General features: G+C 31.3%; 1 protein-coding gene across 2 annotated transcripts in view; it reads left to right on the top strand.

Annotated features, from left to right (window-relative positions):
- Positions 1-15385, top strand: part of RICTOR (RPTOR independent companion of MTOR complex 2) — a 100597-nt gene that overhangs the window by 34649 nt on the left and 50563 nt on the right. For both annotated transcript variants that reach the window (XM_054583957.1, XM_054583956.1), the window contains exons 6-8: positions 5469-5532; positions 10922-11048; positions 14030-14199. In XM_054583957.1, coding sequence (XP_054439932.1) covers positions 5469-5532; positions 10922-11048; positions 14030-14199 — 361 coding nt within the window. The remainder of the gene's footprint in view (positions 1-5468; positions 5533-10921; positions 11049-14029; positions 14200-15385) is intronic.

Genomic DNA, 15385 nt, shown 5'->3' with positions numbered 1-15385 from the left:
TCCTGAAAAAGATATAGAACATTTTCAGCATCTTAGTCAAGTTTCCTCATGTCTCTAACTAGTAGTGTAATAAGCATTACTTTGACTTTTCTCATTGTAGACTAGTTTTTCTCTGTCTTGAACATCATATATTGAAAGTACACAGTTATTCTTTTCTTTCCTCTTATTTATGAGATTTGTCCATATTGATGTTTTTTAAATCGCCATGTAGTTTTTCATGTTATATATAGACTACAATTAATTTATTGATTCTGTTGATACTTTTCTGAGTTGTTTTCAGTGTTTGGCTATTTTGAATAAAGCGCTGCTGAACATTCTCTATAGTTCTGTTGATGGACTTATATATGCAATCATTTCTTTCAGGTGTATATGTAGGAGTGGAATTCCTGGGTCATGATGTTTATGTATATTTAGCTTTAATAAATACTGCCAACAATTTTCCAAAATTATTGTAATGATTTACATTATTACCAGCAATGTTTGAGAGTTCAGTCTCTCCACATCCTCATCAGCACTTGCTATTTTCAGTCTTTAATTTTAGCCTTTGAGCTCTATATTTCATTGTGAATTACCATTGTGCTTTGAATTTGCATTTCCTGGATGAATTAAGCACCTTTCATTTGCTTGTTGACTATTTGGGCATCCTGGTTTTTCTGCTCATTGTACATTTGATTGTCTGTCTTGTTGTGTAGGAGTTCTTATGTCTTCTGTATATGATTTCCTTTCAGGTATGCATATTGAGAATATTTTTTTTTCAAATCAGTCTGCCTTGTCTTTTCACTTTCCTTAATAAAGTTCAATTTAGAGGTTGGTTATTTTATAGTTAATGCTTTAGGTCTCTTTGGAAAATGATAGTCTGTGTTTTCTCCTAAAGGATTTATTCCTCAGTGCATTTCAGGACGTAACGATTCATTTTTATTTTTATGGATGTCCAATAAATACTTATTTAAAAGATTTTTCTTTCACATCTAGATTAGTGTGTCTCTGTTGTTGTAAATAAGATAACAAGATAAATATGGATTAATTTTTGCATTTTATATTCTCATTAGTAGGTATATTTGTGTATTCTTACTCCAGTTTCTCACAGTTTTAATGACTGCAGCTTGATAATGTGTTGACACTTGTTAATGGAAGTCCCCTGTCTGCTTTTCTTCAAGACTGTTGGCTCTTTTTGGGTTCCGTGTGAATTTTACAATCATCTCGTCCATTTCCATGAAACTTTCTGGGATTTTAGTAGTAGTTGCACTGAAGCTCTAGGTTAATTTGGGGTGAGTTGACATCTTAATGATGGTGAATTTTCCATACTTTTATTTATTTGGAAATTTAATTTTTCTCAGCATTTTGTAGTTTTCTGTGCAGAGGTCTGGCACATAGTTGTTAGGTTTATTTAAGGTATAGTTTTATGATTTATATATTTTTATTAATGTAATTAGCTTTAAAATAATTTTTTACTAACAGAAACATAATTTTGGATTTCTTTTTTTTTTAAAAATTTTATTTATTTATTTTTAATGAGAGGGTAAGGGATGGAGAAAGAAAGAGAAACATTTCATTGGCTGTCTCTCACACACCCCTGCCTGGAGATCCTGCTCGCAACCCAGGCATGTGCCCTGGCTGGGAATTGAACCGGCGACCTTTCGGTTCACAGGCTGGTGCTTGATCCACTAAGCCACACCAGCCAGGGCTGGATTTTGCTTTTTGTATGTTAACCTCTTATCTAGATATCTTGGTATATTTACTTTCAATTTTAATTGTTTTTAAAATTATTTTGGAGTTTTTATAATATAAGCATTAATTGCAAATGATGACCTTACTATTTTTCCCTTTTCAATCCTTCTTTCTATATTTTTCGTGCCTTATTGCATTGGCTAGAATAATGCACTGACTTACAAGTGGTTATGGTGGAAAGTTTGTTTCAAACTTAAAAAAGTGTTCAGATTAAAAATGTTCCTTGTTTATGAAACTTGCTGTAGGCTCTAAAAGGACTTCTTTGTATTTTTTTGTTTGCATTCCTGGTAAACACCACTTGTTCATAATGTCTGGTCCTTCTGAATCTGGTTTGCTAATATTTTGTTACAGATTTTTGCAGCTGTGTTAATACTACATATGGGCCTATGTTTTCCCATTCTTCTAATGTCTTGTTTGGTTTTGTACCAAGAATATGATTGCTTTATTAAAAAACTAGGGAAGTTTTGCCCTCATTATATTCTGTGGAAGAATTTCTGTAAGATGGGTATTGTTTTTCCTTACATGAGTATTAGAATTCGCCAGAGACTAAGTCTGGGCCTGGGGTTTTCTTTCTTAGAAGTTTTAAGATTATGGACTCAATTTCTTTAACAGGAATAGTACCTTAGTACTATTAAGATTTTCCACTTTTTGTGTCATCAGTTCTTGCTTACATACTTTGAAGCTTTGTTACTGCGTTCATAATAAGAAATATTAAACCATCACATTTGACTAACCCTTTTATATTTATGAAATGTCTCTTTTTATCCCTAGTAGTACTTTTTTATGAATGTTCCTGTTATCTAAATATAGCTACACTAACTTTCTTCTACTTAGGTTTTGCTTGACCTAATCTTTTCCCATCCTTCCACTTCTTATCTTTTTTGTCCTTACATTTAAGTTTCTCTCCTATAAACATTATATAGGGTGGTGGTTGTTGTTGTTGTTTTAATTCAAGTTTGACATCTTTATCTTCTAATTGGAGTGTTTACACTATGTCTAGTGGTTTTTTTGTATGCATGGCCTCTGAGCTTTATCTGAAGTAATTATCTTTCTATATGAGGGAGAGTGTGTGTGTGTGTGTCATCTCGTTATCAGTTTTCTCATATGTTTGAGTTTGTTTGCTGTCTTGCTCTTTGCAATCTATTGTCACATCTGTTCTTTGTTCTTGTGTTTCTCCTATTTTCTTCCTATTGAAATAATCAAGAATTTTTTTTCTATAAATGTCTTCTTTAGCAGTTGCCCTAGAGATTACAATATGTATCCTTTTTATATTAAGGTCTGTCGCTTTTATTAAAACCAGCACAATGCAGGAAACCTCTTACAGCTTAACTATATTTTCTCCTTCTTTTGTTTTATTGCTATATTTTTTATTTCTACACAAATTTGTAACCCTACAGGATAGTACTGTTTTTGTTTTGAACTGCAATTATTGATATTTACCTACATTACTTATGCGTTCCAGTAATTCTTCCTTTTTTGCAATTCCAAACTTTCATCTTGAATTGCTTCCTATCTGGTTGATGAACTTTACTATTTGTTGTAGAACAACTCTATTGGAGATGAATTCTGTCATCTTTATTTGCCTGTAAATGCCCCTATTTTACCTTCTTATTTGAAGGCTGTTTTTATGACCAGTTACTATTTTTCAGTGCTTCAAATAAGTTTTCTGGATTTATTTTTTTAACGTGTTGAACAGTAAGTAGCTCTCTTTTTGTCACTCCCTTGTAAGTGATGTATCTTTTTTTTCCCCTCTGGCTACTTTGAAAGTTTTCGGTAATATTCTCTTCTACCCTCTGGTACTCCAGCTATGTAGGCTGAACCTGTTCACCATCCCACATGTCTCTTATGCCCTTACTATATTTTCATCCTTTGTTGTTGTCAATCTTTGTGCTTCAATGTCATTTTTTCAGTTCCTCCATCTTTCTGGTAAATCAGTCTCTTGAAAAAGTAGCAATATTAGTTATTGTATTTCTATTATTTATTTTACTCTTACTTAAAGATTCTAGCTCTCTACCTTTTTCTCTGTCTTTCCTTCTACTGTCTTGAGTATATTAACCATATAACCATATTAACCATAGTTATTTATAGAGCCTTGTATGACAACTCCAATATGTGAATCACCTGTCTCTGTTTCTACTGTCATTTTCTTTTCTTAGTGTTTTGGTTACTTGGCCTTTTGTTTGTTTTAAAGCATACCTTATTATCTGATTCAATGTGAACATTGTGTATTCAAAATTTTTGGCTCTGGATCATGTTATTCTCCCCTTAAGAGGGTCAAGATTTATTCTAGAATGTTGGTGTATCACGCTGATTCTGTTAGAGTTTGGTTTCAGCTTTGCCTTTGCTCTAGGTAGTAACTGTTTGGAATCTCAAGTGAAAGTGCAGATGTTTAGCAGAACCTCTTCACCTTGACCAGCCTTGAGGCCTCACATCTTATCTTAGAGTATTGTGTACCTGCAGAAATTTCTGCTTCTTGGCAGTAGCTTTCAGCTTGCTTTCTTGGATTCCTTAGCTTCTCTGCAGTAGCTTTTAGCTTGCTTTCTTGGATTTTAATGCTGCTTTTGCACAGCATAGAAGTTGGCAGGTACCTTGGAGAGGAGATTGCATGCAGATTTGGACTCACTTTCCAATTTTTTTTTTCCTATGGGATTTCCCCCCTCAAGTCTCAGCTATTTTGGTTGCCCTAACGTTCAACCCGTCCCTCCAGTCCAATAAGACTTCTGCTTTTTCCATTTCCCTAAAACTGGGGATTGACAAAGGTCCCCATGGAAAAGCCTGGGGTGAATGTGGAGTTTGTGCTTCTCTTTCCAGGGATTAATAAAAATAGCGGCTTACCAAGGTAGTTCGTTCAACCTTCAGAGTCACCCTTGGCAGGAGTGTTGGTTTAAGCCAAGCCTCTCTGTTGTGGCCAGAAAGGGAATTCTGTTACATACAGAGAAGAAATGCTTTTTGAATAGCAAACTATATATAAAGTATTGATTAGAAAAATTAATTGCCTAAATAAAAGTGACAATGGCTTATCTTGCAACATAAGTCAAAGACTCTTTAGAAATCGAAAAATTTAATAAATTTTAGAGAGAAGTGTCAGTTAAGGGATATTTGATTGAACATTAAGTTTTGAAGTGCATTCAGGTTTCAAATTATATTTTGGTAAAATAAAATTATTGTGGCTAGTACATAAGACTTTTAACTTATACTTAGGGGGGTGGGTAAAAGTAGGTTTACAGTTCATATGAAAAATAATACAATAATAATAATAAAACAAGAATAAACTGTGTTTTACAACTGTAAACCTATTTTTTGTCCACCCTGTATATAAAAAGTTATGCTTGGTTAAAATCACAGTTAATCATGGGCTTAAAATTTTTATTTTCCTTTCAGTTTTTATAAAATATCTGAATTTTATCAAAAACAGGTGAATGTTTCAGTAGATCTTTGGTACTTTGTGTTTATTATTTCTGTATAGACAAATGTAATTCTGTGAATTATTTGTTATATTCTGTCTACTTTCTTAGAGTAGTAAGTGAAATAATTTTGAAATGTTTTGTTATAGCAAGTATTTATCACTAGGGATATGTAAGCTAACTAAATAAATACCTGCTGGTACTACAAATTCACGTGTAATAAAATTTTTAAATACCATGTTCACCTCATGAATATGGGTCTGATCTAGTGGTATTGTTTTATAAGAAATTGTTAATAAGACTTTTTTATCGATAGTTGTCTTGTGGATTGTTTAGGTGCATTGACATACAGCAGAGCAACGAGGTGGAGAGGACACAAGCACTTCGATTAGTCAGAAAGGTATGCTCCCTGTCTGAGAGTGAAGGCGGGTTTGTGGTTTCCAGGTGGGGTGTTTTACGGTTTTAGATTTAGACTATTTTGTGAAATCTTCCTATTAAAATTTAAAGGCTAAATTCTCATTAAACATTTTGTTAAAATTAAATTAGTTAAATAGTTCTGTTAAACTTTGAGATAAGGAAAAATATTTTGTATAATTACTCTGTGATTGGGTATAGGTAGGATAATATTTTTTATAAAATGTTCATTGTAAAGAATATTTCTTCCTTTAGTAGACAAGTAAATGCAATTACTGCTTTGATATGTTATTGAGAAAAGAGAACTACTTGCTCTCCTCTGATTTTCTGTTAAGTATATGCTTAGAGTTGATTCTATTAAATAACATGCCACAAAAAGTTACAGCTGGTGGTTCTGAGGATGAATTTGGGTACAATCTCTAGGCAATTGCAATAAGCAGTTCAGGCTTTGTACATAATAAAAGGTCAAAATCTAAAGTCCACAAGGGAATGTGTTCAGGATAATTATAAAGCGAAATGCTTCTGATGAGAGGCGTTCAGGGAATTTTTGTTGTTGTTTAATGTATGTGATGTCCTGAGGGCAGAGGAACAGAGTGAACTGAGAGTTAGTTAAGTTGGTGAGGACCTAGCTAGTATAAGAATGTTAGCATGCTTCATCTTAAAGTATGGTTTTTGATTCTAAACATTCAGGAGCCTCATGAAGCATATGTTTGTTTTGATGTAAAAATCTAAAATTATTTAGCAATTAAATTTTTTAGCTCTTTCCCCACCTTGGAATTCAGTGTGTGCTCCAGAATGGTACAGTGTTGAGTGTGTACATAAACTAGATTCCCTTTTTCCATTTTCTTCCAGTTGTCTAGTTTGTGGTTAGTAATTATCCACTGGTGAGCATAGTAGAGAAGGAGTAAATGGATGAGATACCTTAAGAGATGTTTGCAATTTTATTAAGAGCGGTATTGGAGGTTATGAATTTCTGTTATAGGTAAACTTACATACTCTGACATATTATTGACTCTTTACATTTAAATTTAAAAATTAGATTTGTGATTTTTACTTATTCATACAATCCTACTACCATGATTTTGAGAATTCAAGATAAAACAAAATTGGTTCTGAAGAACCTAGAATAACTTTGCAGTTACTGGCATTATACATGTCAATATTCATCATACGAGGATATAAATTGAGAAATTAAAATACATAATAACATGAAAGTTATAAACTCATTAAATGTAAACATGACATTTTAATAAAAATATTTGCTAAAAAGAAAATTAATGAGTAGAGTAACATTAATATTAGATTTTTGCAAATCTCTATAATGTTTCTCTTTATAGAAGATAGCTAGATTATCATATTTGCTTTTGTATTCAATCTTTTGTGATTTCACATGCATTGGTACCTCTGGAAAACTTTAGTATATATACTTACTTGTAAAAGAATGAGAGTAGGATAAGTAATGTTTTTGTCTTATTATAAAAATAGTTTTAACTTTGCAGAATCCCTGAAAATGTCCTAGTGATCCTCAGTTTCCTGGACCACACTTTGAGAATTGTTGCCCTAGAAATTGCATTCAGAAGAAATTACAACTCCAATGAATTCAAGCAATTAAAATCAGCTTTTTTGAATTATTTAGAGAATATTTTATTTCGATGTTGTGAAATGTTTTGTACCTGTTACAGTTTATAAAATGGCCAAAGTAAACAGTCTCTTGAAAACAATTTATAAATGGCATAGCAAGAATACATTCAAATTGTGTTATCTTTTGAAGTACATTGTAATTTGTGGCAGATACCGTTTTCTGATCCAAGAGCAGGAAAATTGCTTGTGCCTGGTGGTAGAATACAGGCTCAGAGAAAGAGTTGTAGCACAGGGATCCTTCTTGGTTTAACTAAAAGCAGGTAAAGAGCTGTTTTCAGCACTTGGCTATTGTAAATAGCACGGCTATGAACATAAGGGTGCCTAAGTTCTTTTGAATTGGTGACTTGGGATTTTTAAGGTATATTACCAGCAGTGGGATCACTAGGTCAAAAGATGGAGGAGGGCAAAGGGGGAAAAAATTGGGACAACTGTAATAAAATAACAAAAAAAAAAAAAATTAAAAAAAATAAAAGCAGTTAAAGGAAAGGCACACTTGCTGTATAAACAGTGGCCTCTATTGGCCAGAGGAACTATAATTTCATGAGTACTTTTAACAACCAAAGCAAACCTTTCTGTTTCTCAGTAACATCTTGGCAACTGAGCTAATAGAAATTAATGATAATATTATAATTGCTGGGTCACTCATAGTTTTTTGTATGCATTCACAAAAGTTTATAATTTTTCTGTAAAATTTTTTTTATATTTTAAAAGAAGTAAAAATATTTGTTGCTTTAGTTTAACTTGTTCTATGAGTAATTAAGGAATATTGATGTTTCTTTCTCTTTCACTTATTTCAATCATTTGGAAGATTTTTGCTTGTTTTTTTGTTTCTTTTTAAATATATATACATATATTTAAATACATACCCCTCTATCTGTCCAGTCTAGGCAGTCTTCCTGGTTTTTATCTCTAATTTTCTATATAGTTTTTCACTTGTCATCTCTTGCTTTTTGTTATTTAAATTCTAAGTCACCATTTTCCTCATCTGTCATTTCTTTACCCATGTAATAAGAGATTAATATATCAATTTCTTTTGTTTGGTTGGTTTTTTCCAATGGAAAAGTGATTCATTGAGGGAAATTATTTACCCTTGATTCATAGCAAGATATCGGCAGATCTAGCAAAAGAACTTAGTTCTTTGGATTTCCAAACTTATATTGACCCCCAATTATGTTTGTTATTAAGCACAATCTGCTTACTTTGGCATTCAGAGCCAGCTCTTGGTCCAAACAATTATGACCTGCCTTATGCCATTATTCATGTGGACAAGTTTCCTATACCACTATTATGATCGTTATTTCTTTCCTACTCTTTTCAGTTTTATGTTTTGTGCATTATATTCATTACAGTCTCAGCTCAGATTTCAGATAGTCCCTTTAGAGAACTCTGTCTTTCTAATTCCTTCATAGCAGTTTACAAATTATTACCTACTCATGATCTTTAATTTCATTTACTGGGTTGGCCAAAGACACATTTTTAATTTTCACCAATAACTTTATTAATTTGGATTTTTTGACTGTGTCAGCCATCTCCTGCTATTGACTTCGAGTAGGTAGAGGCCCACGGTGCTGGCAAACATCTTCCCATGCATAGGACAGCCCCACAGCAAAGGATTCTGGGCTGAAGTGTCAGTAGTACTGAGAAACTTTGCAAACCACTTTGACACGTTCAGTCTGTCATAGCACCTTCTCTATATACTGCACAAATCTTCTTTTACATTTCAGTTGCATTTTTACCTTTCTTGAAATAATAAAGCATAATACACCAAAAATGTTGAGTATTTTCTTCCATCTTCAATATTAAAATGGCTGCACAAAAATCCACCAATTTTGATAATTATTTTCAATGCACACTGATATGACAGCTGTCAGTACAATCTAACAAAATTGTTTCAAATGAAGGAAAAGACAACTAAGTGCTCCTAGAGCCATTTTATGGGAAAAAAACCAAAGGGAATTTTTGGCAAACCCAATATATCTCTCCTGTCATGCCTAAAAAGATGGTTAAACTTTTATTTCAGTAGAGATAAATTCTGTGATTTTTTTTTTTTGAGTATTCAGTGATTTATGAGAGAAGTATTTTCTGATTTGCACAGAATTTAAGAGTTTCTTTGCATATATTTCCCAGGAAAATAAGGAGATTTCATTTGTTAAAAAAATTTAATTACAGGCACCTTTTTCATAACACTTGAGCTTTATAGAGTAGGATTTTATACTTTAAATTCTAGAAAGCATCTGGTCCTACACATCCTCTTTTTACAAATGAAGAAACAAAAGCACAGAGAAGATTGATTTGGCCAAGATACCAGTTTACTAATTTAGATTTAGCTCTGAAAGCCAGTTGGCTTGGTGTCCTAGCCAGCTCTTTTCTGAATACATTGTTTTACTTTGGGGGAAATTTTTCTTATAAGTTCCTTATAAGCATAATAATGGATCAATAAGTATTAAAATACAAATTAATACCTTAAGAAATTAGAATTTCTCATACAGGAAGATCAGTTTCCCTTTCTTTCCCTCTTTCTTCAACATTCCCTTCCCTTTCCCTTTCTTTCCCTCTTTCTTCAACATTTTTGATTAATGGAAAATACTGATTCAGAAATGAAGGTAAAAACTTTTGTCAATTCTGTAGTTGCTTGAAATCTGTTTTATGGTTGTGTATTCTATTTCATTTGAACTTTGTAATATTATATAATGCTACTTAAACAACATAAACCATTTGTAAGTACTCTATCCAATACAGGTCTTTTCTTTGGCCCTTTATAGGACTTAACTGGATATCTTTAATTTAGTTAAATTACATCCTCTAATTGTTTCATAGCACAAGTCTTGTTTTTCAACAGGATTATAAATCTAGTACCATCCAGGACAGGTTGATTATCCCTAATATTTTATCACTACCCAAATAGAAGAAAACATTTTCTTCTACTCCCACTTCAAGGATGTGTTTTGAAATATTTCATCTACCAAATAGTCTTTATTTGTTAAACAGTCATTAACAACATAATTTGTTTTCTTTCTATTTTGCAAACTGAAGATACGTGTATGTTACCCATTTTCAGTTTTCCAAATATGTTATTGCTAACTAAACTTTTCATTTGAAGTGAAACTCATCCAAAGTTTATTACCAGATGCATACTATTTCTATCATGATTTTTGAAATATTAAAAGTAGGTTATAGACTATTAAGTTTGCCTTTTGGTATAGCAATAAGTGGTGGTTAGAGATAGGAAGATTATTAGGCATTTATTGCAGCAAAGTGACAAAGGATGAGGGGCCAAATGATTGAGTTTGATGGGGGGGAGAGTAGACAAAATGACCTAAATGGGTGTATGGGCAAGGAAGCCAGAACTGTACAATAGAGTAGTACGTTGACAGCTGTTGTCCCCACTAATTTACTTTGTGTAGGCATCCAGAAATTATTTAAAATACAGGTTTTATTCCAGAGGAGCTTAGAATCTCAGAAATATTACATCTCCTTGGTCAGCTAATTTATAATTTGGACTATTAGAGAGAAAAAGTCAACACATTTTTGCATGGTAATGTTATTAACATCAGTCACATCAATTATTATTTATATTCTTTGAAATGTTTACACGAAGCAGAAGAATAAAATTGATGCCTGACTCTTATAAATACTCTATGGTCTTAAAAACCTCAATTCAAATAAAGTTGGTTTTAAAATACATATATATTATGAAGTAAGTAACTTCTTTTTCTGATCTCTCCCTGTTACAGATGATTACTGTGAATGCTTCCTTGTTTCCTAGCTCCTTGACCAACTCATTAATAGCGGTTGGAAATGATGGACTTCAAGAAAGAGACAGAATGGTCCGAGCATGCATAGCTATTATCTGTGAACTAGGTTAGAGTTTTCTTCAATTAATAAAAATGTAGTATTTTAGAAAGAATATATAACATTTCTTAATGCCTTTAATACATGAATTCTTTAGTTATTGGTACAAAAATATGAAAGTGTAGGACATTCCTGATAGGGAAGTAGAGGACTTGCTACTTGACAAATAATTTCAAAATGAAACTATAAATTTTAAAGTTTTTCTCATCATGAAATTTAGTATATAGGAAGTGTCCAAATTCTGGTAATTACGTTAAAATCTCTTAAAGTCTGGCTGTCAGACATTGCTAACAGTTCTGTATCATGATGTGGGTTAAAAACAATAAACAGTCTCATATACATTTTAACAAAAAAAGAAATTCTAAATGCATAAGCATTAAAGAACTAAATAGGGAAAAATGGAAGAGGAATTTTGAATTACCAAGGATATCCGATTTCAGCAGCTATAGATTATGTTATAAGGAGGCAAGAAAACATACTACTGTGCCAGAACAAAGGAAAAATAAATGTAGCAAACATGATAAGTAAATAACTTATTTATATGCAGATCCAAAGGAAAAACAAATAATTCTTAAAGAAATGCATGGCCAGTCAACATATTTTAAAAGTTCAACCTCACTTATAACCAAAGATATGTATTTTCAATACAAGATAATACTTTTTTCCACTAAAAGTAGAAATGGTGTAGGCTACATTGACTCTTGATATAATAAATTTAAAATAACAATTTTAAACTAAAACAAAAGAGCTGGCCATCAAGGATTTAAGAAAACTGTCCACAATACCTGGTGATTTAGAATCAAAGTAAAATTTATTAAGGAAGCTTTGAAAATAAAAATTTGACTACATATCAATCTATGAGATGCCTAGAAAGTTATACCCAAGAGTTAACTTATAAAATTCTTTTATAATTAAGCAAAAAGTAATGAAAATGAGTGAACCCACAAAATAGAAAAAGAAGGGAAAAAATCAACTTGTAGGTAAGCAGAGGGAAGGAACAGTGAAATTGAATCTTAATTAGAGAATGAGAGAGATTATTTACTCTAACCAGTGTTAATTGGAAGAAGAAAAAATGATACACCGATATGCGAACGTACATAATATTTGAAAACTGCAAAGGTTAGTAAAACAAAGGTTAATATAGAAATAAAGAGAGCACAATAGGAGTTTTTTTAATTATGGAATAATTTTTATGTATGTTTGAAAATGTTACTGTATCAATGGATTTTCAGAGAAAATTTAATATCCAGTTGACTCAAAAAATTTAGAACATGATAGTCAAAAAACCATTGAAGTACTTTATAAAATAATTGCCTCCAAAAAGACTCATCCAGGTAGTTTTGTCCTAAAAAGAAATTGTTTCAAAAACAGATAATTCCTATATAGTATAAATTGAGAGCATAAAAATATGGAAACCTACCAGTTTTTAGTGAAACTAACATTTATCTACATATACCCACATATATACATATGCTCACATACCTATACAGAAATATAAAGTAAAATAAAAGGTTGCTTTGATAACAATCTAGAATGTTTATCTAAAATCAACACTATTCTTAATGGTGGATCTGTACAAATACTGCATCTATTTAGCTCCTAATTAACATTGTTTAAAAACTTTTAGCTAGCATAGTAAGACAAAATAAATTAAGTTTACATATTGGAAAGAAGACACTCTTACTTTGTAGATGACATATCTAGGAAAATCTGAATCACCTGAAACACAAAACTTAAGTATTTAGTACAGTGAAACATGGAAATACAGGTCTGATAGATTCACTTCATGTTTCAGCAATAATCAGTAAATCTAACAAAACTCATACTATTTCCAAAGTAGAAAATAAAACTATGTACAGCAAAGAAACTTACTAAGAAATGTATATGAGGTGTATGTGTGTTCGGGGAGTACTTTTGACTTTTGAGTTTGTCCAGTTGATTATAAAGAAGGCACAGATAATCCACATGTAGAAATAACAACATCGGTTATCTTAATGGTGGAGGGGAACTGATTAAAGAGTGGTCTGTGAGAACTTTCTAGTTTAATGAAGGTTCTATACCTTGATTGAGGTATTGGTTACAAGAGTATAGACAGGTTTTCAAAAATTTTTGAACTGTAATCATAAAAAAATCTGTTCATTTTACTATATTTAGCTATACCTTAGTTTAGAAAAAAAATCAAAAAAAGAAACCCAATTCTATAATTTAACTAGAATAAACAGGAGAGATCCAACACAAAAACATTTTTTAAAAAGTTTAAATGGGTAGGAAAGGAAATATTTTTTTCTAATATATTTTAATAAAACTATTCTGCTAGTTATGAAGACAGAAAAATGAAAAAGTCAAGAGCTGGCAGACCCTGAAATGAAGAACTTCAGTGTGTCAAAAGTATAAAAATCAGTTTGTGAAGCATGCTGTGATAATTGATTAAACATTTGAAAAAAACACAGGTTATCATACGAAGCCAGACTATTGTTTAATAGTTTATCATATTAAGCCAAACTGAGTTTTCTGACAGATTGAAAACTGAAATGTTCATCATGAACTTATTAAATCATATGCATTTCTGCACACATAGAACAAAGTGCCTGATCTTTGAAGTAAAGGAGTTCCTAATCTTAAAATTTGAGTTTAAAATCTAAAGTAAAATTATAAATTTGATAAAAGATTTGAAACAAATAAAGGGCTAATATTCCCATTATATAAAAAAGTCCTTGCAATTCATGGGAAAGAAGAACCATCTCAGTGAAATATAAACAAAGGATATGGAAAAAACAATTCAGAGACAAAAAAAAAAAATAAGAGTTTTGGGAAGTATATTCAGTGACTCTTACTAGATACATTTTATCCACATGCCCTTTTAAGTACCCTTAACTAGAAAGATTTTCAAGTCAGAAAGGAAATTGTTTTAAAATAAAACCCCAGATTTCTGATTACTTTTTATTAATTATCCCCTATATAATATATTAAGTTTTTCTTTTTTATTTTAGCACTTCAGAATCCAGAGGTGGTGGCCCTTCGAGGTGGACTAAACACCATCTTGAAAAATGTGATCGATTGCCAGTTGAGTCGAATAAATGAGGCCCTCATTACTACAATTTTGCACCTCCTTAATCATCCAAAGACCCGAAAATATGTGCGAGCTGATGTAGAATTAGAGGTAGGAGCTTTAATATTCTTTTCTAGTTTTAAAATATGACTTTAAACACAAACTCTTTGAAGTGTTAAGTTAGTAGATGCAGCACAGCATTATCAAACCTAATATTCCCAGCAATATTTTATAGCTCATTCAGTTTGGACTGAATTGAAAAATATTCTCAAAATATTTCCTCATTGTATAAAGTGAAGTTTGTTTAACAATGAAAATTTTACTAATCAAATTAAAGCACAAGTAAGGTTACATAGGCATTTACCTATTTTTATTTAAAAAAACTATTTCTCTTTAAAGACTTTAGTACGTTAAATTGTGTGTGAATAGCTCCTGCTAATTATATACTGTTTATTTACTAAACTATGCTAAAAGTGTTGGAACTTACAAGTTCTTATTGACCATATATACTTGAAAAAAATAGAATACATATATATCTCTTTAAAATTGTTTTACTAATTCATTGTTTTTTCTAATTAGTTTAAAATAATATATACTCTTTTAAAAGTACACAGTGAAGGTTGGAACGGAATTATCACAAACTATATTCTTACAGTTTATTTGTGTGAAGGTACTATATTGTTTTTCATTACAAATCCTGAACTCTGGATTTGTATGTAATTGGGTTGAAATTATGCAAGGTATAAAAGATTTATTTCCCCTAGTTTGTCTTTCTAAATTATTTTATATAAAACTTGTCTTCATTGTTACAATTCTGCTTTTATTAAGGCTTTTAGAAATATTTGAGATTATAACATTAACAACCTATATCATACAGACAAATTTAAGTACAATATTCTTTTCAATATTTGATTTTAAGTATTTTATTCTTGGTAATCCAGTGGGAATAAACTTGCACTTTTCATATTTTACTGTATGTTTAGCTTTAAGTTTTGTTTTACCAAGTAGAAAAACTAGGGTTTTAAAGTTGGTTAGATGATTACAGTGAAGGAAGGTAACATGTATAGGCCTGTTTTTTGTTCCTGTGTAATTGTACAGCAGATTAGAAAGCCTTTATGTAAGTGAAAAAAGTTCAAATAATATATTAGATGTTTAAGCATGTGACTGTATATTTGTTTATATCTTGTTCTTTAAAACCACAAAATTAGTTCTTTTTTCCCTTACAGAGAGCCCCAGAACAAGTGATTGAGAGCATATATAGATCTGGTTTTAATTTTTCTTCATGACCTTCTGGCTT

Source organism: Pteronotus mesoamericanus, unplaced genomic scaffold, assembly GCF_021234165.1.
Source record: "Pteronotus mesoamericanus isolate MK-2021 breed Mesoamerican mustached bat unplaced genomic scaffold, CSHL_Meso_final contig_75, whole genome shotgun sequence".
In the NCBI taxonomy this organism is placed as follows: Eukaryota; Metazoa; Chordata; class Mammalia; order Chiroptera; family Mormoopidae; genus Pteronotus; species Pteronotus mesoamericanus.
This window is presented reverse-complemented; position numbering and strand designations above follow the sequence as displayed.